This window comes from Archocentrus centrarchus, chromosome 12 (genome assembly GCF_007364275.1).
Source record: "Archocentrus centrarchus isolate MPI-CPG fArcCen1 chromosome 12, fArcCen1, whole genome shotgun sequence".
Taxonomy (NCBI): Eukaryota; Metazoa; Chordata; class Actinopteri; order Cichliformes; family Cichlidae; genus Archocentrus; species Archocentrus centrarchus.
In genome coordinates, this window is record NC_044357.1 from 13,575,227 (window position 1) to 13,595,295 (window position 20,069).

The 20,069-nt window shown below is 41.1% G+C and overlaps 2 protein-coding genes across 2 annotated transcripts in view; both read left to right on the forward strand.

Moving 5' to 3' along the window:
• The first annotated feature begins 262 nt into the window (after positions 1-262).
• tmem250 (transmembrane protein 250) lies at positions 263-2,611 on the forward strand. Its single transcript, XM_030742921.1, has 2 exons — positions 263-458; positions 716-2,611. The coding sequence occupies exon 2, from the start codon at positions 877-879 to the stop codon at positions 1,294-1,296; it is 420 nt and encodes a 139-aa protein (XP_030598781.1). The 5' UTR covers positions 263-458; positions 716-876; the 3' UTR covers positions 1,297-2,611.
• A 2,786-nt stretch (positions 2,612-5,397) lies between these two features.
• The window catches only part of nacc2 (NACC family member 2), a 30,207-nt gene continuing 15,535 nt past the window's right edge, over positions 5,398-20,069 (forward strand). Inside the window, exon 1 of the mRNA XM_030742674.1 lies at positions 5,398-5,763. The gene's annotated coding sequence lies outside the window, so the exon portion shown is untranslated. The remainder of the gene's footprint in view (positions 5,764-20,069) is intronic.

Genomic DNA, 20,069 nt, shown 5'->3' on the forward strand with positions numbered 1-20,069 from the left:
TACCGTTCGACTTTTGTGGTACAAAAGTTGTGGTACACCGGCCTACATACTTACAGTGCAACATACTGCGCAAACCATGCGTAATATTTACTTAGTACGCGGTTGCTGAAAGATTTGTTAAGCAGCTGAGTGGTAACCACGGGCCAATAAAGGCTGAACTCCAAACAAAGCATCTTTTCTTAAGGAGCACTTCCCCTTTAACTCGGCTTCTGCCGTCACAGCAGGATGACTCGTATATTTTGCGACAGGACGTAAACGCACCGGCTTACTGTCGCCTTCACGGGTTTATCGTGAGGTTGTGGGGGTTCAAAAAAAAAAGAAGAAGAAGAAATATAAAACTCCCGTGATTTGTTGCAGTCAAATTTAAATAATGTGATGCAACCCTCCGGACGCCCGAGAGCCAAACAGCTGTAATATTTTTTTTTTTTAATGTGAAGGGAGACGTCTCAGCATTACATGTAAGATTCTGCACGAATACTTATTTCTAGACCACAATATGGAGAAAACGATCCTCTGGGGTAGAAGATACGGCGCTGTAGCTGTGGTTTATTAATTCAAAAATGATCATTAGCTTCATTTTTATACATAGGCTTTTTTATAAAGTGCGTATCTATGGGTATTGTTTGCACAAGCCAGCCTTTCTTGTAAGCGTGTGTGTGTGTGTGTGCGCGCGTTTTGAATGTGTATTTAAAAGCACAGTGCAATTTCTTTACAGAGCTTTGTTCCACTGGAAATAACAGCAGAGAGAGAAGCAAGCGTCCTTAACCCCCTCTCCTCTGAGAGCCAGTCTAATGAAGCTGACTGCCTCCCCAGAAGCAGCTCTCACACCTGGAACAAGGACTTCTGTGCACTGCGCTGGGCTCCTGTAGCCCACCCATGCCTGTGATCCCCATCCCACGGCGGGTGCGCAGTTTCCATGGCCCCCACACCACCTGCATGCACTCGGCCTGCGGGTCGGCACACACCTCCAAGCTAGTGCGCACCAAGTACAATAACTTTGACCTGTACCTGCGCTCACGCTGCATGTACAGCTTCCTCCGCTTCCTCCTCTACTTCGGCTGCAGCCTGCTGACCTCTCTGCTCTGGGTGTCCCTCTCTGCTCTCTTCTTCCTGCAGTACGTCAGCGTGCGTGTGCTCCTGCGCCTGCAGTACAAACTGTCTGTCATTCTGCTTTTGCTGGGGCACCGGCGCCTGGACTTGGGTGTGCTTAATGACCTGATTATATACAGCATGCAAATCACCATGTTTCTGGTGGGGGGACTTGGCTGGTGCTTAATGGTGTTCGTGGATATGTAGCTGTTTCACGAGAAACATGACAGATGTGGTGTATGATGTGAATGTTTTACACTCAAAACTGTGTTTTATATTTGAGTCAGCTCTAGTCAAAAAGGCCCAAATCTTCTTTGGTTTATTGCAGATAAAATCTAACCAGAAGTAACTATGTGACCTTTAAACCAATTTGTGTGGCTTAAACAAACTTTAAAAAAAAAAAAATCAGCCCTGCATAACTCAGAGAAGTTATGAATATAAAAAAATGTTGCTGAAAGTCAGTCTGAACATTATGTTCAGACTCGAGTCTTTATATTAAGTTGTTCTTGTATTTCATGCCATTTGTAAACCATCTTCTTGGATTTTAAAGGGCGTCTCATCTAGACATGCATTTGTTTACAGTTTGTTGCATGGAAAAGTGACTTAACATATGACTGATGTGCACTGTGACTGTGAGATGCAGGTCAGTGATTTGTGCCAAAACAACTCATGATGGAGCACAAAGGGGGTGCCACATAACTGCTTTTCAGTGTATTGAAACTATGTTGTGTGTAAACAAAATATCATGCAAGATAGGCACAGTTTAAAGCACAGTTTAAAAAAAGTTCAGCAACTCCACCCATTGAAACACAAAAAGTTTTCCTGGATTGAAATGTGGTCGCTGTCCGTCATCTTCGTGCTTTAACATTTCGCAGACTCCTGCTGTTTTCGGAATGCTCGGAAGTCCTGTTCCAACCCTGGATCTTCTTCACTGTGTCAAAACAGTGAGTCTTTAGCCCGAGTTACATTTAAAGGAAGAGTTCGAATTCGTAAAGATCCAGATCTGGTGAGCAGGGCAGGTGGAAAGCCACCAACTGTACTGCTGTGACCAAAAAAAGGCACTCCTGCTTTTCGATGTGGAGGTTGCTTTTGCTGAATGTCCTCGCTTAGACACCTTAAGATGTTACAGTACAAATCAGTTTTGGCAGTCTGACCCCAGGGGAGATGGGGGGGGGGGGTGGCGAACTCATGGTACACAACCTTGTGAATGCCAGGAAATAAACAACATCCATGTTCCTGGTTGCAACCAGACTTCATGCTTGGTTCTAGCTAGATGTCAGATGTTGTCGTGGAAAGGTACGTGCAAGCGGTCAGAACGGGGACTTCCAGAGGGCAATCCAAAAATAGCAGGAGCCCTGGAAGTGTTGCAGAGGTGAACAAGGAGGTGGCCAAATTAAAATCAGGTAAGGTTTTTGCCTTGAATGTGTGGCGTCAAAATACTTTTTGTTGTGTGTTTATATGTTTTGAGCAAAATAGGGGACAGGCTGTACCCTGAGTCACAAACATTTTTTTGTAACACTATTTAATAAATTATTTGGGTTTTTTTGTCCATGAGTTGGTTTGTGCTTTACAATGCATGGCCAAATGAATGTGTTTACTGTGTAGTCTAACACTCATGACGGCATGCCTCGAGCTGTGTCATAAGAGTGTGTGACAGTTCAAACTGAGAACGGCTTTGGGTCAAGTGTTCCGTCAGTCGCTCTTCACATGGTCTCAGAGCTGCTCTGACAGACTTCTCTGTTTAGCTTCCTCCAGCACGCAAACACCAACCACAACTAGATCCTGCTCTTTCTGCCAAGCATAACAATGGAGATGGCTGTGTCCCAATCACCTTATATAGCCTCATTTTCACATGGCATGCAGTATACTTACTGGAACTACTGAACGCACAGAAATAAGCCTTTAATTCTAAACCTGGGATCATTTTAAAGATTTGAACTTTTTTTTTTTTTTCTTATGGTTCTGTACGAGCATCAGGTTGGCAATCTGTGACAGGAAAAGCAAAAGAGGCTTGGAAGTACAGAGCACCAACTTTAGATGCGAACTTTCAGCACAGTGGCTGGTGGGCTGACTGAGACATGCTTGAGACCCGCAAGGCCTCGGGCTATAAATGGCTAATCGGAGCAAACAATAAGCTTTTGTTCGGTGGATCAACACATCATATGCCTCATGTTCTGAGCCAGATCAATCTGACAGCCTGAATTGCCCAGTGAACTAGAGAACATGAATTGTCTTGTGATGCCAATACAGCTCTTTAGGTAGGCCTGATGGTTAAGTTATGCACTGCCCAGTTTCATTTCTTCATTTTATATGAAAAGCTGAAGTTGTTTGCCTAGTCTGAATGACTTGCCAGTTTCACAGATAGGCATTTGCATTTATTTCCCTTATCCCAGCTCTTACCTTGAACTTTTAACCCAGTTTTTATGAGAAACGAAAATATGGAAATGCATACGAAACACAGTATTAGATATTATTGGGACAGAAAGTACAGTAGTGCGTGCCAGCATTAAGTTTCGTGAGATGACAGTTTACTGGAGCGAAACAGCACGAGGTGTCATTTAATTAGGCTACACTTCAAGCGTTTACTGGTTTGGCTGGGCAATAAGCTGCAATCGGGGAAAAAAAAAATCCTTGTAAAAATTAATGACAATAGGCATATGCTTAAATAATGAAAGATCATTATAAACTCACTTTGGAGAACCACAGACAGCTACTTTATAACCCCAGGAATATTAAAGTGCTACCACAGACTTTTATAAGGGCCAGATAAATGTCATTATCCTTATATAAGCTTACACAGAAATAGCACAGGACCAAAAGTCTTTTCTCATTATGGAACAGGTTAATATGGAGTAATGATTGTTGAGGAAACTAATAAAAATGCCTTTACATACTTACGCTCACTGTCCCTTTTATTAGTAATACCTTGCTAGTAACGGCTTGGATCCCCTTTTGCCTTCAGAAATGCCTTAATTCTTTGTGGCATAGATTCAACAAGGTGCAAGAAACATTCCTCAGCTTTTCATGAATATAATACAGCAGTCACGAATACTGCTGTATTGTACTCATGACAATGAGTACAGTGAATTCATTGTCATGTACAAGAAACCACTTTGGGATTATTTGAGCGTTGTGGCAACACTGGAAGCTGCTTCCTGCTGGAAGCAGTTTATGTGGATGGACATGGTCAGCAACAATATTCAGGTAGGCTGTGTCATTTAAATGGTGCTCAAATGGTACTAAGGGGTCCAAAGTGTGCTGAGAAAACCCCCCCCACACCATTACACCACCAGCAGCAGCTTGAACCATTGATACAAGGCAGGATAGATCCATGCTTTCATGTTGTTTACACCTAATTCTGACCCCACCATCCGAATATCACAGCAGAAAACGAGACTCATCAGACCAGGCGGCATTTTTCCAATTTTCTATTGTCTGATTATGATGAGCCTGTGCAAATTGTAGCCTCAGTTTCTTGCTTTTAGCAAAGAAGAGTGGCACACAGTGTGCTTTTCTGCAGCTTTAGCCCCTCTGCTTCAAGGTCTGATGTTTTCAGATGCTCTTCTGCATACCTTAGTTCTATCAAGTGGTTATTTGAGTTACTATCAGCTGAAAGTAGTTTGACCGTTCTACTCTGACCTCTGGCATTTTCAGCTATAGAAAATGGACATTTTAGAGATGGGAACTGATTTTAATTCAGTTCCCACCTCTAATTATACATATTGCTATAGGAGTATTGAAATTTACTTGTGAAAGGTAAAACGTGATTGAATAATCCTAAAATAACTTAAGGTAATGTGGTAAATATAGTATAATATAAAGAAAAATCTAAACAGATCATATACTTATTGCGCATAGTAGAGTGGAGCCTCCTGCAGTGATTTATTGTGCTGTGGCACTGTGATACATGCCTGCAGTAAGGAAAAGTTGACTTGAGGTCACACCGCCAGCAGTTGGCGCTTATAATTTAGCAGAACGGCACACATGCGCATCATGTAGCCCGGACTGTCATCACATAATGACACGTGAAGTAACCACACATGTAGACGATATTGGGGGTCTCAGCCATGCACCCCCCCCCCCCCCCCGCCCTACTTATAGTTCCAAATGTGCTCCCATGTGTTGTCTTTTAAAGAACGCGTTAGAAACGGTGGAGGCGGGCGAACCTGTCCGGTGAGCTCGTTAAAAGTACAGCACAGCAGCCTACACCTTTAAGTCTGCAGAGTGCAGCGAGTTCATGTGTCCGTAAAGGCGCATGATATGACCGACCGCTCACAGTCCGCTTGCCGCGTAGACTACAGTAGGACAGTGTACCTACAGTAACCTGGCGGGTCCAAAAATGTCTGTGTCTTTAAAAAGAACTCTTTACCGAGTGGTGCATGATGTCAGGCTGCATGCAGTCCGTATACTGTTCATGTGAGCAGCGTTTACTTCCTGCAAAGGGACAGAAGCGGGCAGAGAAAGAGAGAGTGGGATAGAGATGGGGAACGAGCGGCCAGAGATAAAGTGAAAGAGTGAGCCAGCGGACGAGGGGAAAGCGGGGCCTGCTTCTTTTTTCTTTCTTTCCTTTCTTTCTTTTTTTTTTTTTAAACGTCTCGCAAACTTTATAGGTTATCAGAGGAGAAAGCCTACCACATCTGGGGCAGCTGATTTTATGGAATAGCGACGCATCGGGTAAATATATCCCCCTCTGTCTCGCTCTTGGCTTAATATTTACTGAGCTTGATTTGTATGACGCATAGGTTTTACCATGCAGTACTCCCTCGCTTCTCTCTCTCTCTCTGTGTCTCTTTCTTTTTAGGTACATTTTGCCAGCTGGCACTACAGACATTACTGCCACCTAAAACTAAGTTAGCGCCTTAAACTTTATGAAGGCAGGTCAGAAAATGTGGAGAGTTTACCGGGAGGGAAGGCATCTAGGTTAACTGCACCACGCGCCTCTAAAGGAATTTAATCAAGCTGATAGTAGTTGTAGATTCTCGCCCTAACCCCCCCTCCCCAAAATTTGCAGCCTAATGATAATGTTGGCCAGTGCTTTAACCACAGGAACTAGTGTTGTCATTAGTTTCAACTGTATGAGTGGTGAAAGTGGCGAGCTATTATCGGTCTTGCGTCATGATGGGGTTTAAAAAAAAAAAAAAAAAAAAAAAAAAAGAAAACCTCCACCCATAATGCATCTATTGTAACACTGCTGGTTTCAGAAACACAACACAATAGAAGGTACTTTGGTTGTAGGCTTAATTTTATTGTTTGTAGTGGTTGTAGTTGCTAAAAATAATCCTAGAATTTCAACTGAAATTTTCATTGCTGTTATTTCAATTTTTTCATTTTTTTTTTCGGTTACATTTTAGTTTTAACACTTCAGCTCTTTTGCAGGCTTGCTTAGAAAATTGCATGGCTACTACAAAAAGGGGGTGTGTGAGGGCTGTGAGGCTGTTGAGGAAAGCTGATATTTGACATACAAGGACTAGAAAATTAAAAGGAAAAAAAAATGTATCTCTGCACTTTAGTCGTGCATGCTGTTGAGTCATATCTGTCAGTTGTTGCTCTGTTTACCTTACTTGAACCCCCACGGGAGCCATCTGGCTATACATACAACACAACCCCCCCCCCCCCCCCCGCCCCTGTGTACATGGGTGCAGTGTGTGGCTACCCGGCATGTAGCTTGTGGTAGTTTTCTTCATTTCCTGTCACTTTTCCTCCCCCAGCTCACACTCTTTCTCTCTGTCGCTGTAATTATTATTGTCTAGTCCACTGTGGAGATTGTCTGTTTGTTGATGGGTTTTTTGCGTATTTTTAAAAATTGTATTTACATTCTGTCGTCTTTTGTCATACTGTAACAAGTTAAGTATGCAGTCTACATTATTTTAAGCTTCCTTGTCCTCAACAGGTGTCACACGGGTGGGATGTTAAACTAATCCTTTCAAATTTGCAGTAACTTTATGTTTTAATACCCATCTGCTTATGCTTATATATACACACACATATATGTGTGTGTGTATATATAAGCATAAGTGTGTGTGTGTGTGTGTGTGTATATAATATTCCTGTGGATATAAGATGGTTTATTACACTTTACTTTTAAGCAGCTCTTTTAAATCATTGTGTCCATAGGTATACCTGCTTGCCCTAAGACAACACAGAGACAGATTTTATGAAGGCAGTTTATCATAACCCTCCCTTCATTGAAAGGAAATCAGATCATGGTACTGTTAGCTTGTGCTGCCAGGTTTTTATATTCACCGTTTAAGACAACATACATGGAAAATGGGGGGACTTTTTTTTTCTTTTTCTCTCCAAACGGAGGCCCTCCAACACCAGTGGTCTTTGACTTGGATGTCTGCCAAAGGGTTCTGATGGCTCTCAACAGCTGTATTTGCCTGTGTGTGTGAGTGTGTGTGTGAATGTGTATGTATTTGCAAGTGTCAGTTAGTGGGTTAGTATATGTATGTGTGTGTGTGTGTGTGCGCGCATGTGTGTGCTCTAGCTGTGTCCCGGGATGCCCTTCCTCCATAGGCCTCTCACTATACAGCATTCCACAAGGGGGCCGGGGGCTGAGAGAGTAGGGAGTGTCAAGGAGAGAGAGCGGCAACGCAGATTCAGTAAACAAAACTGATGTGGACACCGACAGAAAAAAAAGGCTCAAGGAGAGAGGAAACTGTGGGATTCTTTCCTCATTGCTCGTTAGACCTATAAATTAAAAAGGTTTCTGGTAAATTCCTCTATAGATTTGCAAAAGATTTGAGGTGGCATTAATCATTACTTGATCAGTGTGTCAAGCAGTTATAGAAAGCCACCTGAAGGTGATTTCCACTGTTATTTCTTACACAGCAAATATCTGAGTAGGGTTAATCCCAAATGTAATTTACAGTAGCACACTTGGTATCAAAACCTGCAACTGCTGGATTTAAAGATCATCTTAACTGCAGATTTGCACCCTTGCTTTATTGAAAAAAAAAAAGGCACTGCAGACTACATATAAAATCAGCAACCATCTCTAGTGCTGCTTCATTTGCTGCGTGTGTGTGTGTGTGTGTGTGTGTGTGGGTGTGTGTGTGTGTGTGTGTGTGTGTGTGTGTGTGTGTGTGTGTGTGTGTGTCTTCGCCCTCATGCTTGGCGCACTTTTCTCTGTATATGCGTGTAAACTTGTGTGGGGAGTGTGTTTATGTGTCTATGATTTTCCTTTCCTGAGACAAGCATGAGTCACTACTGATGGTATGCGATACCAACAGTCATACATTGTGTTCTCATATGTTAGTTTTGGGCTTTCTTGGTAGAACACATGCTACTTGTTTGAGTTAAACCTTGATGGATGAAAAACCTGCTCCTACTGGTATGTTGAAGCATGTAGGTTGTTCTTCTTAGAACTGAAATCCAAACAGTTATGAGTAACAGTGAAGCCATATCTTTCCACTAAATGTTGAGTTAAGGAATTCCAGTAAAGATATTCATCGGGAGGTCACAAAATATATATTTTCCTTGATCTGAATTTATCTACATATGCCAGTACGCAACAATTTCAAATTAAATGTGTAGGTAGGCTCAGTTATGCTCAAACATTACCATTTATGCATGTATTTGGACTTTTCTGGCCAACGTGCAAATGGTTTGTCATGCAGTTTCTCTTCTTGTGGCATTTCTGCAAAATACTTGGAGTAAAATGTCACACGGTTAAAAGATCTTGTTCTGTACTATGACTCCAGCCCTCCAGTGTTGCTAATACTGTAAAATTGACTTTGTGTTCCTTGTCAAAGCGCTGCCAACTAGATGTGCATGTAGGGTGTAAGTGAGGCAAATGTTGTCCTTATACTAATAGTATGTGCATAAAAATAAGCAGTGTCTCATACTGATTCAGTATGGGAAAGCAGTGGTCAGTTTAAGCCTCCTTTTTTTCTCAAATTCCCTATCCAGTTGGAAAGTAGTATCTTTACTTGCCCAGGGAAAAGAATTGCCTATGAAATTGCTTGTAATTAGATGAATCTTATGTGAGTCTCCACCCATCCCTTCCTCAATGTCTAACTTAAGATTTCACCCTTGATACTACCAGATCTTAGCAGACCTCTGCTTTCAAGTGTAAAGCCCCAATTATTTTTTGCACATTGCAAAAAATGATACCTCAGCTTGAATGACGGCATAAAATGTGCCGTACAACTAAACAATTTAAATACAGTGGAGAAAACTTCTCGTCTCTGACTTCTGACTTCTGCACAGGCAACTGCCACGTAATAACTCACGCAGGATACCGTACCGATCATTCGATCTGCCATCCCTCTGGTTTTTAGCTCCGCTCGATTAGAGCTATCAAAAGTGGCATGGGTGACTAAATAAAAATAAAGAAAAAGCAAGGATATAAACAGAGGAATTAGCGAAAGATGTAGGAATTCTGAAAATACAATTCTGAAAAATTTATCATTTTTAAACCTTTGTGTTTACATAGTATGAACATTAACAGGACATTTGTTCAAGTCCTCTGGGGGGGATCACCCAGAGGCGTCGATTGCATCCGCACTCTGGATTGGATGGCACCACAAGATGTGAAATTTTGCATATGCATTAAGAACTTGTAACAGCCTAGCCTGTTTTGACATCACTGCTGGCTACAAAACAACACAGCTCATTCAGAGATGCTCCTAATCTAAAGGAAAGAAACACAGGAGACTGGATTTTCTCAGATTTTGTAGGTATGTAAACGCATGTGTATGTGACAACCATTTTTGTTAAAAAGAAAGCGGATTACGTTCCTATTTATAAGGGATTAAACAGAATGGCAACAAGGCAATGGAAACCGAGCTCGTGTAATGTGTAGATGTGCAAAGCTAGCGCCTGCAGTGACAATATGCCGCACATTCACAGTCAGCGCAGTGATTAAAAAAAATACTATACGTTTACATTTCCAGCTCATGAAAAGCAGGTGAATTTTAAGCAAATTCGGTGGCCCCAGTGACCTGGGTTTGTCCGGATACTTCCTTATCAATGACAAATGGATGTTGGGAATTACATACATTACAGTGTCTGAGCAGCTTTGCTAAGTAAAACAGATGTTTGCTGTTTAGGTGTTAAATTCGCGTTCGGTGCATATGAAGACCTTTAGACTTCATTCCTACAGTTGGCACAAGAAGGTTCACATTTCTTGTGTTGCTTCATCACTGTTGTTTTACAGTCAGAGTGCCGCACGTTTGCAGCATAAAAGGTATTTGCCAAACCCACTAAACAGGGTTGGGCAGTTCCTTGAATCCGCTGCTCATTTCATATGTAATGAGGCCGAGTTTTTTTTTTCTTGGAAAACACTAGTGGGTTTGGCACCCTTTCTGCCTCTCTCTCTCTCTGTCTCTCTCTCTGTCTGTCTCTCTCTCTCTCTCTCTCTCTCTCTCTCGAGGAAAATAGATTTGAGGATAAGCTGTGTCTTCTGGAGGTATGTTTGTTCTTTTTTTCCCCTTTTTTTGTGCGCTTTCATTTTATTTCTTATTCCCACTGCGGATTAAAGCACACAGAGAAATAATAATGCAGCTGAGCACATTTTCCCACACCTATTGTCATTTCCTGTGAACTTACACAACATTCATGTAGCACAGGGTGAAATAATGAGGGAGCAAATGAGTGCAGGAGTGCAGGAGAGGATCAGCGAAAGCCATTAGGAATCTTGAAATGTAACTGATTTGGGCCGCTTTGGCTCACTAACTGCTTTTCAGGAAGCCTTCCAAGAATTTAGACAATGAACAGTAAACATGGCATGTTCCTTAGAACAATTCCACATTAGATCTCAGAGATCACGTGTCTCTTTTTTTCTCAGAATTGACTGCCCCCACACCACACTACATTGCAGATAACTGTAGCAGCTAAATCTCCTGTTCCCTGTGTATGTACTGTACTTACACTTGACAAGGAGCTCTCACAAACCGACAAATGTGCACAATTTCTCCCTCTCTCTCACTCTCTTTCTCTCTCTCTCTCTTCTCTGTCTCAGAGATTTCTTGTAAGTGACATGTTTGGCCGTTGGCATAATGCCTAGCGAGATCACATGGCATGAATGTCGTGCCTGTGTTGTGAGTGTGTGTGTGTGTGTGTGTGAGATTGTGCATGTGTGTGCATTTGTTCTTGAGTAGAAAAAAAAAAAAGAAAGGGAGCATGTGCACATTTGATTGTTCCAAGTATTTTCAGCATGAATAGAAGCACGTAGCCATGGCAGAGAATTACAGAGTACCGAGAAGTATGACGAGGATGTGTTTCTGAAATGGTCATGGGATCGCATTCTCAAACAGGATGGAGAATTGGATTTTTTTTGCTTAACGATACTTCATAGTGGATGCACTTTTTTCACTTCATTTGAGGGCATTTGTGGCACCGGGCCGTTAAAAATTAATTAAAGCTGTGTAACCTTGTAAGGAGGCTTATGTCGCGAGACCACTTGTATGTTTCATTCGCAGTATCTCAAACTTTGTTACCCCCCCTCCCCCCCGCTGTCTTTGCAAATGCCTGATTATAACTGGAGACAGTAGCAAAAGGATTGAAAAGGATTAGAGCAATTTTGTCAGATCCTTAGACTCCCACTGAGGGTACATTAGACTTACTGTGAAAGTTGAACCTGTAATTCAGAGGATGACGCGCATACACAGTTGCATGCATACACCCAATAGAATCATGTCGATTCGCACACTCGCACAGAAGTAGACAGACCTAAGAGAGGGAGAGCCAGAGAGCGCACCATGGATGGCATTTATCCTCGCAGCCCACCACAATTTTCCATGCTCTTTCACTGTGTGCTGTACATAATTAAATTGCTGCAATCTTCAAGCCTCTCTCAAGACTCCTGCCTGTAAACAAAGCTCACTAATTAGCGCACAAGGTAATAAGTGAGGGAACGCAAATAAGCTGACCCCTCCTCTGTGGTGATGACCTGTCCTGTATGTGCTCTTCATGTCTTAACAGCTGGGCAGAATGCTGGGAGGGGCCAGTGGAAAAAGACAGCAATCTGAGGCGGGTAGTTTTCACAACACTGCCCACCCTTTTACCCCCCCCCCCCCCCCCCCCCCCCTTCTTTTTTTTCCCAGAGATAACATGTGCTAGCAATTACTGTTAAATCACAACTTGACTTACCTGATGATTTCCTGACCTTTGGGCTCCTTGCAAAATGTAAGAGCCGCTTTGATTTCATATTTTTGTCTTGACTTTTTGGGGTTTTGGTTCAGTGCTAGAAATTCCTTTTGGCCTGTGGTCACAATGACCGTAATAATTAGCCAGCATCAGGAAGCAGAGTGATAGAAATAGCCGGCTTCTTTTCAAAAGTAAAAAAGAAATCCATCCCCTTGCGCCTATAAGGCCCACTCATTATTATATTTAGCTTGTTTTCTACTCATGTAAAACATGATGACATCAAAAAACAACTGAAAAATATTGCACTTGTCCAAAAAATAAAAAGAAGGTCCAGCACAAAATTCAAGATATGTTTGAAAGCCAGATATATATATTTTTTTCCAAATGTTCCCAGAGACAAGGTGACTATTTCCCTGTCTTCAGCCTAGCCATCTGAGACTGGCACATATAGCTTTAACTTATGAGAGTGGTATCAATCTTCTTATCTAACTCTCAGCGAAAAGCAAATACTCGAAGCCCACTGGTTCTCACAGCGGGCTCTCTCAAAGCTGCTGCAGGTCGGCCGCGAGACATCATTTACAGTAAATACATAAAATGGTTCAAGTTTGAAGTTTAAACCAAATATTACAGATAAAACTGTTACTATTAAAAAGAAGAAGAAGAGAAAAAAAACAATCAATAAAGCAACACCATGGTGTTTAGATATTACACATTAGCCTTCATTTATCTGCTGTCACGTAATCTAGAAGTGTGTGTGTGTGTGTGTGTGTGTATGTTTATAATACCTTGTGGGGACAATTTTCCTGACATATACTACGTTGTGGGGACCAATTGCTCCTTGTGGGGACTGGAACCTTGTCCCCACAAGGGGAAACCCTGTTTTTGGGTCAGGGGTCAGAGTTAGGGCTAAGGTATGAATTGAGTTTAGGTTAGGGTTAGGGTTAGGTATGTGATGGTTAGGGTTAGGAAAAGGGTAAAGGTAAGGTTTAGGCTGTAGACATGAATGGAAGTCAATGGAAATTCCCCACAAAGATAGCAAAACACACTTGTGTGTGTGTGTGTGTGTGTGTGTGTGTGTGTGTGTGTGTGTGTGTGTGTGTGTGTGTGTGTGTGTGTGTGTGTGTGTGTGTGTGTGCATTGGCAATGAAAGAGCTAAAAATGATAGCTATCAGAAGGGAAATAGGATTGTTAATGAAGAATCAGCCACAACAAGCAAGTCAGTAAAAGATCAAAATAAAACTGTTAGAACACAACTAGTCTGGAGGGTTTATTTGGGGTTGCAATTTAAGGATTCAGCAGGCTGCAGAAGATTTTCAGATTTCTAATTGGGCTGCATTATTCTTACGTTTGAGAAAAGCTGCTCTAAGCATATCTAGGAGGAGAATAATTATTTTTGCTTTAAAAAAAAAATCATAGTCTCATGAACAAGCCCCATGTCCATTAGCAATATGAACAACCTGACAGACAGAGAAAAGTAATTAAAGAAAAATCCAAGCGTGTCTTTTCTTAATGCAATCTCAAGGAATTATATAATAGCACGGCAAAGGAGCATGCAACAACAGGCACATAAAACTAATCAAGTTTCTGGAAACCCTAAAGAAGTGTGTGATGTAAGCACATTTCCTATATCTGTGCGGCCAACACCTATACCTCTACACACATTATGTAAACTCCAGGGGATTTTCATGATGTGTGATGGTTTTTTTACTCATTTCGAACTTGAGACGAGATGAACGAGCGTGGGATCAGCCACAGCCCACTTCAGTGCTTCACCAGTGCAATGAGGTTATCCAAGGTTACATGCTATTTGAGCACATGTATGCCATCTTGGTGTGGTGCTCACTGGAAGGTTCTTAGGTCACAGTAAAGTGTGTGTGAGAGGTGTGGATTGGGGTCGGGGGGGTTAAAAGATCTCAAAATAAATGTGTGCTGCTGTTAGACCAAACCATCTTTTGTCATACACTTTTTTTTTTTGACATGACCTGTGGTCTTTGGTGGGCTTTCCTGATTATGATATCAAATGCATTTCAGTCCCCTGCTGTTTTTTATTCGTTTATCATTCTGTCTGCTCTAATTGAAAAATATACTTGGGGCACTCACTCGTTGCAGGCACAGCTTTCTCTGTGTGCCTCTTGTCTATGTGGGTGTGTTTGTGTGTATGTGTTTGTATATTCCTGTGTGTAGACAGTGGGGCACTGATGCTGAAAGATGTGTCCTCATTTTTGCATTACACTGGGCTCCTCTGGCAGCCATGTTGGGCTGCTCTGATGTCACATGTGTGCCACTGTAAAACATTCAGCTCAGACACAACAGCGCGTGGTGATCAAGACGCCGTGTTTATTCTCTCCATTTCTCCAACCCTTTGTCGAACTTTGTGTCACTCTCTTGCCGTCGCTCTGTTACTCGCTGTTTTGCTGGGAACTTTTAACATACAATTTGCCACTTTAACTGTTTTTCTTTTTTTGTCATTGAACGTCTCTACTAGATAGTTTTTTATGCAAAAAAAAAAAAAAAACTGTTTTACTAGGTAGGAGTTAAAAAAACACTTTTACACTTGAAGGTGTGAAGAGCCTTCCAGAGACCTAATCGCATGTGTTTTAAATTTCTCTCACTTACCATGCCCCTGTTTGATTGACACTCTTGATGCAGCTGTTATCCACAATTTTTTTTTTAATATGTGCAGAACCTTTTCACTGAAATTGTCTTATGCAATATGTCATTTGTTTCCAGCAAGTAAAAACCTGCCTGCTATAACCCTGAATAGCACATACTTACTTGGACCTATGTAGACACATTCATATTTGAAATCCTGAAATGGTCCCTGACCCTTAAATTAGGGTCATTAGCATCATTCATCTGAATGTATTCATCTAAATGTATCCAAAAATGAGTGCTTGTAGAAGAACTTAGTGTGAGTCCTTGCAACATTACCTGCAATTTTCCAATTTCCAATTGGATAGCAGGTAATTCTGTCAGTAGCAGACCCTAAATATGCCCATGTTGTTTCTGATTTATTTTCAGATGATCTTGGTGGTCAGCAAGGCTTGGATCAAAGATTTATTGATTCTGTTGCATCAATTCAAACACTGTATTTGTTTTTGTTATTGTGCCGAACTTCAATTAGCAAAAATCAGGGCAAAAAAATAAAGGCCGTAGTCAATAGAACCAAAGGACTTCATAGGATGAGTCTAAAACAACAAATACAGCTCCTTTTTTATACCATTTGGCCCTGCTGACTAAGAATATGTGTAGACGAAGATCACAGTACTGATATAAATGTGTTTGTTTGTTTTTATTATTTATTTAGTTGCATTAGAAAACAAGATAAACACCTGCAGATTAAATATGAACAGACAGAAAAATAATATCTGCGAGTTGGTATACACCTTCCTAGTACCAGGCTGGATCCCCTTTTGCCTTCTGCCTTAATTCTGCCTTAATTCTTCGTGACATAGATTCACCATAGTGCTGGAAACATTCCTCAAGAGATTTTGGTCCATATGACATGATAGCATTTCCTGTTCACCACATCGCGAAGGTGCTCTATTGGATTGAAATCTGAGGACTGTGGAGGCTGTTTGAGTACAGTAAACTTATTGTGATGTTCAAGAAACTTCTTTAAGATTTGTGATAATGTCTGGTGTTAAATGATGCACAATTGGTACTAAGGGGCTCAAAGTGTGCCAGGAAGCTATCCCCTACACCATTACACCACCACCTGCCTGAACCATTGATTCATTTACACCAAATTCTGACCCTACCATCTAAATATCACAGCAGAAACCAAGACTCGTCAGACCAGGCAACATTTTTCCAATCTTCTATTGTCCAATTTTGGTGAGCCATGCAAATTGTAGCCTCAATTTCTTGTTTTTACCTAGAAGGAGTGGCACACAGTGTGCTCTTCTGCTGCTGCTGCTGTAGCCCCCTTGCTTCAAGATCTGATGTGTTGTGTGTTAAGAGGTGCTCTTCTGCATACCTTAGTTGTAAGTGTTTATTTGAGTTACTGTTGCCTTCTTATCAGCTCAAAGCAGTCTGGCCATTTGTTTACTCCAAATTCTGACCCTACCATCTGAATGCTGCAGCAGAACACGAGACTCATCAGACCAGGCAACATTTTTCCAAGCTTCTCTTTATCGCCTCAATTTCCTTTTCTTAGCTGACAGGAGAGCCATCCGGTGTGGTTTTTCTACTGCTGTTTCGCATCTGTTTCAAGATATGCTCTTCTGCCTACCTTGGCTGTAACGAGTGGTTATTTGAGTTAGTGTTGCCTTCCTATCAGCTCAAAGCAGTCTGGCCACTCTCCTCTGACCTCTTGCATCAAGAAGACATTTTCACCCAGAGAACTGCCGCTCACTGGATATTTTCTCTTTTTCGGATGCTTCTCTATAAAGCTTAGAGATAGTTATGTGTTCTGTTCTGTCTCCTTTTGTTCTCCTTTTTGTTTTTCCTTTCCCCTCACCCCCAACTGGTTGCAACAGCTTGCTGGTGCTCACTGAGTCTTATTCTGCTGGAAGTTTCTTCCTGTTTAAAGGAAGTTTTTTCTTCCCACCATCGCCTAGTGGAGGAGGATCAACCTGTTGGGGTTTTATATTTACTGTAGGGTATTTATCTTACAGCATAACCCATTTTGAGGTGACTTTTGTTGTGATTTTTCTCTAAATTTCTCTGAATTGAATTGAACTGAACCATGCCAACAACCATGCCATGTTCAGAGTCACTTTTTCTTCCCCATTCTGATCCTCAGTTTATTCTTTAGCAGGTCATCTTGACCATGTGTAATGGATTGAGTTGCTGTTGATTTGATATTTACATTAATGAGTGGTTGAAATGTTGTACCTAATAAAGTGACCAGTGAGTGTACATCAGAGTTGCACATATTTTCTAATTTTGTTTACAGTATAAATGATGATAATGTAACGGAGCTCCAATCAGACCCTTCTGAGACAGTTAAGGGACAATCTCACATTTGTAGTTATAAATAAATAAAAATCATTACTTTAATTTCAAGTCAGACATTAAATATATTTAATATGTGGAATCAAACCACAAGTAAAATAAAATAATCTTTCACCCTTTCATTCTGTATGTTTTTTATATTCTTTATATAGCATATATATAAAAATGTTCAGAATCATTAGTGATGATTCTCCATGCCCTGCTGATTCATTTCACTATCTCATGCAGCATGAAAATCAAATCATGCCTGGAACAAATGCATAGGGCAGATACACATACACTCATAAACATACAGACTTCCTGTGAAATCTAACCTAATAATAGAGCTTGCATGACAGATGATGACGCTCAGCAGGACATCTTATGGCCAGTGTATCCCCAGACAATGGTCACGTTTAAGAGAATATCCAAAGAGTATCCAAGGCAGGACAACTGGGCAGGTGGGTAAAAGTGGATTATGTTGTTTTTTTATATACAAATTGGCCGCTCTGCAATTGATTCCCTTTTAAAGAGTCCAGAAGATGTCATTTATAGTAAGAGCTTTTTCTTGTAGTTGATTTTGATTTTTGATTTTGAGTTTTAACAGACTGCTTCAGTTTTTTTCTGCATGGCAAGTAAAAAACAAATGTTCACATTTGAGATGTTGAAACGAGATATTTTTGGTATTGATGATTTAATAATAAATGCGTGTTGACCTATAAAAATTGTTCTCATGCCAGTTCTAGAGTACTTGTTGGATTTGTGAGGAAATAATAAAGCTCGGGGCCTCTCAGGAGGTATGAAGATAACCACAAGGCTTTATGTCAGCTGGACAACAAAAGAAAAGGATCAATAACACACACTGTGGGGCCCCAGTTTTAACTAACTTGGGGACAATTGCATAAATCCAGTGTACTTGATTATTTGGTGGCCTGTCCCCAGAAGTGCTAGCACAGCAACGATGACAAACCTGATTTGTACTTGTAAGAATAAATGATCAAAGTGCTCCAGATGTAGGGATCAACTATAAAACCAATTAGCCCCTTCAGTCAGTACACTCCCTGCCATGGCACAGTTACGGTTTGTAAATGAGCACATTAGAGATGCCACAAACGCTTGTCCCAAGAGTGAACTGATGTCCTTGTCAAAGCAGTCACATGGCAGGACTATAACATCCCTACTGTGAGGCCAAGGACAAATTGTGTTTCTTTTAATTTGTGTTAACTTTTGTGCAACATGTGCACCTAACTTGAAACCCTGAAAAAAAAAAATGCATTGCTTTCTCTGCTGCTTTACTGATAAAGCTAGATTAAGCTGTCCACAGATATTGCCAGTTTTTAGGAACGCTTAGCTACAAGTAATTATAGTTTTACTCAGTTCTACACCTTTGTGAACCTTTGTGTGTTAGCTGCCTCCCAACAAGTGTGGTAACTAGCTTTAGAGTTATAGAAAGAACAGTAATTCAACTTTGTGGCAAATATGAATTTTTCTCCCAAAAAGTCAGATTACCCTTCCTTCGGTCAACTCAATTTTTCTGAACAGTAATTGTCCTATCATCTCTAATGGTGCTTTAAAACTGTAATTGAAGATGCCTCGCCATTCCGCATTTGACGCCAAAGTCAGTTTGTTCTCTGTCCCTTGACATTTTTCTGTAATGTCATGGCAATCGACGAAATCACCAAACAGGTAAAGACAGGAGAAAAAAAAATCTGCCTGAGCTTGTCAAAACAGACACTTTGTTGGCAGAAGATCAGTGTGTGCCAGTGTGAAATAATGTCCCTCAGGCTCATAGAAAATGGCCCAACAGTCACACTGTAGCTGCAAGCCACTCCCAGTGTAAAGGGTTTATTGGTTAGAAAATGTCCCAAAGACAGAAATATCACATGACAGTCATAAGTACAGTATACTCTAGCCGTGTGTCTCCACATACAAATGATGTGGCTTAAATATACAAACACTGAATCATTTCTTGCTTTGTCACGCTCTCTCTTCCCTCCTTTCTTCCTGCGCTGCTTACGTAGCTTCCCTTTAATTTGGAAAACAGGGGAATTTTTGGTCTTGTGTCAGTATTTGTTCAAAATATCTCCGTCTTGCGTGAATAGAAGCCCGAGTTTCCTTAGTACTCGAACGTCACATTTATGTGTTGCTTTAAACTGGAACGGCCCACGGGCCCCTGTGGTTCTCCAGTATGTGTTTGTTATTACTCAAAAATCCAACCTGCCTGTTTTTCTTCCCTTTCTTTCTCATCTAAGGATTTACCTTGCTACAAAATAACAGCATGGGAAGCTTATACGGCGGCGCTGACATTTTAGAGTCAGTAATGCGGAACGGAGGTGGGATCTCTTTTGATTAGAACAGAGTGTCAGTTTATCCATATGACCTGGCTTCGTCTGTTGCTCTGCTTGAAAAATTAGGGATCAGACTGTGTGAAATGAAATTGCACAGTATACTAAGATGTACTTTATGGTGGTCACAGTTTGAATAGAAATATTAATATTACAGCTAATCAAGTCTGTTATTTTCCTTTTCTTTTTTTTTAACTTTTCCTTTACCTTTTTCAGCCTTCTGCAGTTTTGTTGCCAACTCAGACACATTCTCTTTGCAAGCTTTACATTTCTCTGTCAGTTTAGCTCATTTCCCTATTCCTCCCTATCCCTGTGACTGTGCTTTGTCAACTTCTCTCTTGTTCTTTTCTATTTGCATCTTCCACACACACACACACACTCCCTTTCCCATTTCCTCTCCTTTTATTCATTTATCTCACTGTTTCCACCACCCCCCAACCCTCTTTCACTTCTCTTAATTTAAAACTGTGTTATGTACCCATCAGTCTTCCATCTCTATCTTTTGAGCTCTCCTTTATATACCTATAAGCAGTCATAGCAGTCATGTATATTCAAGGGTATGTGGGTTGATGTTTGGTGTGCGCAGCCAGTCTAGTGTGCTAGTCA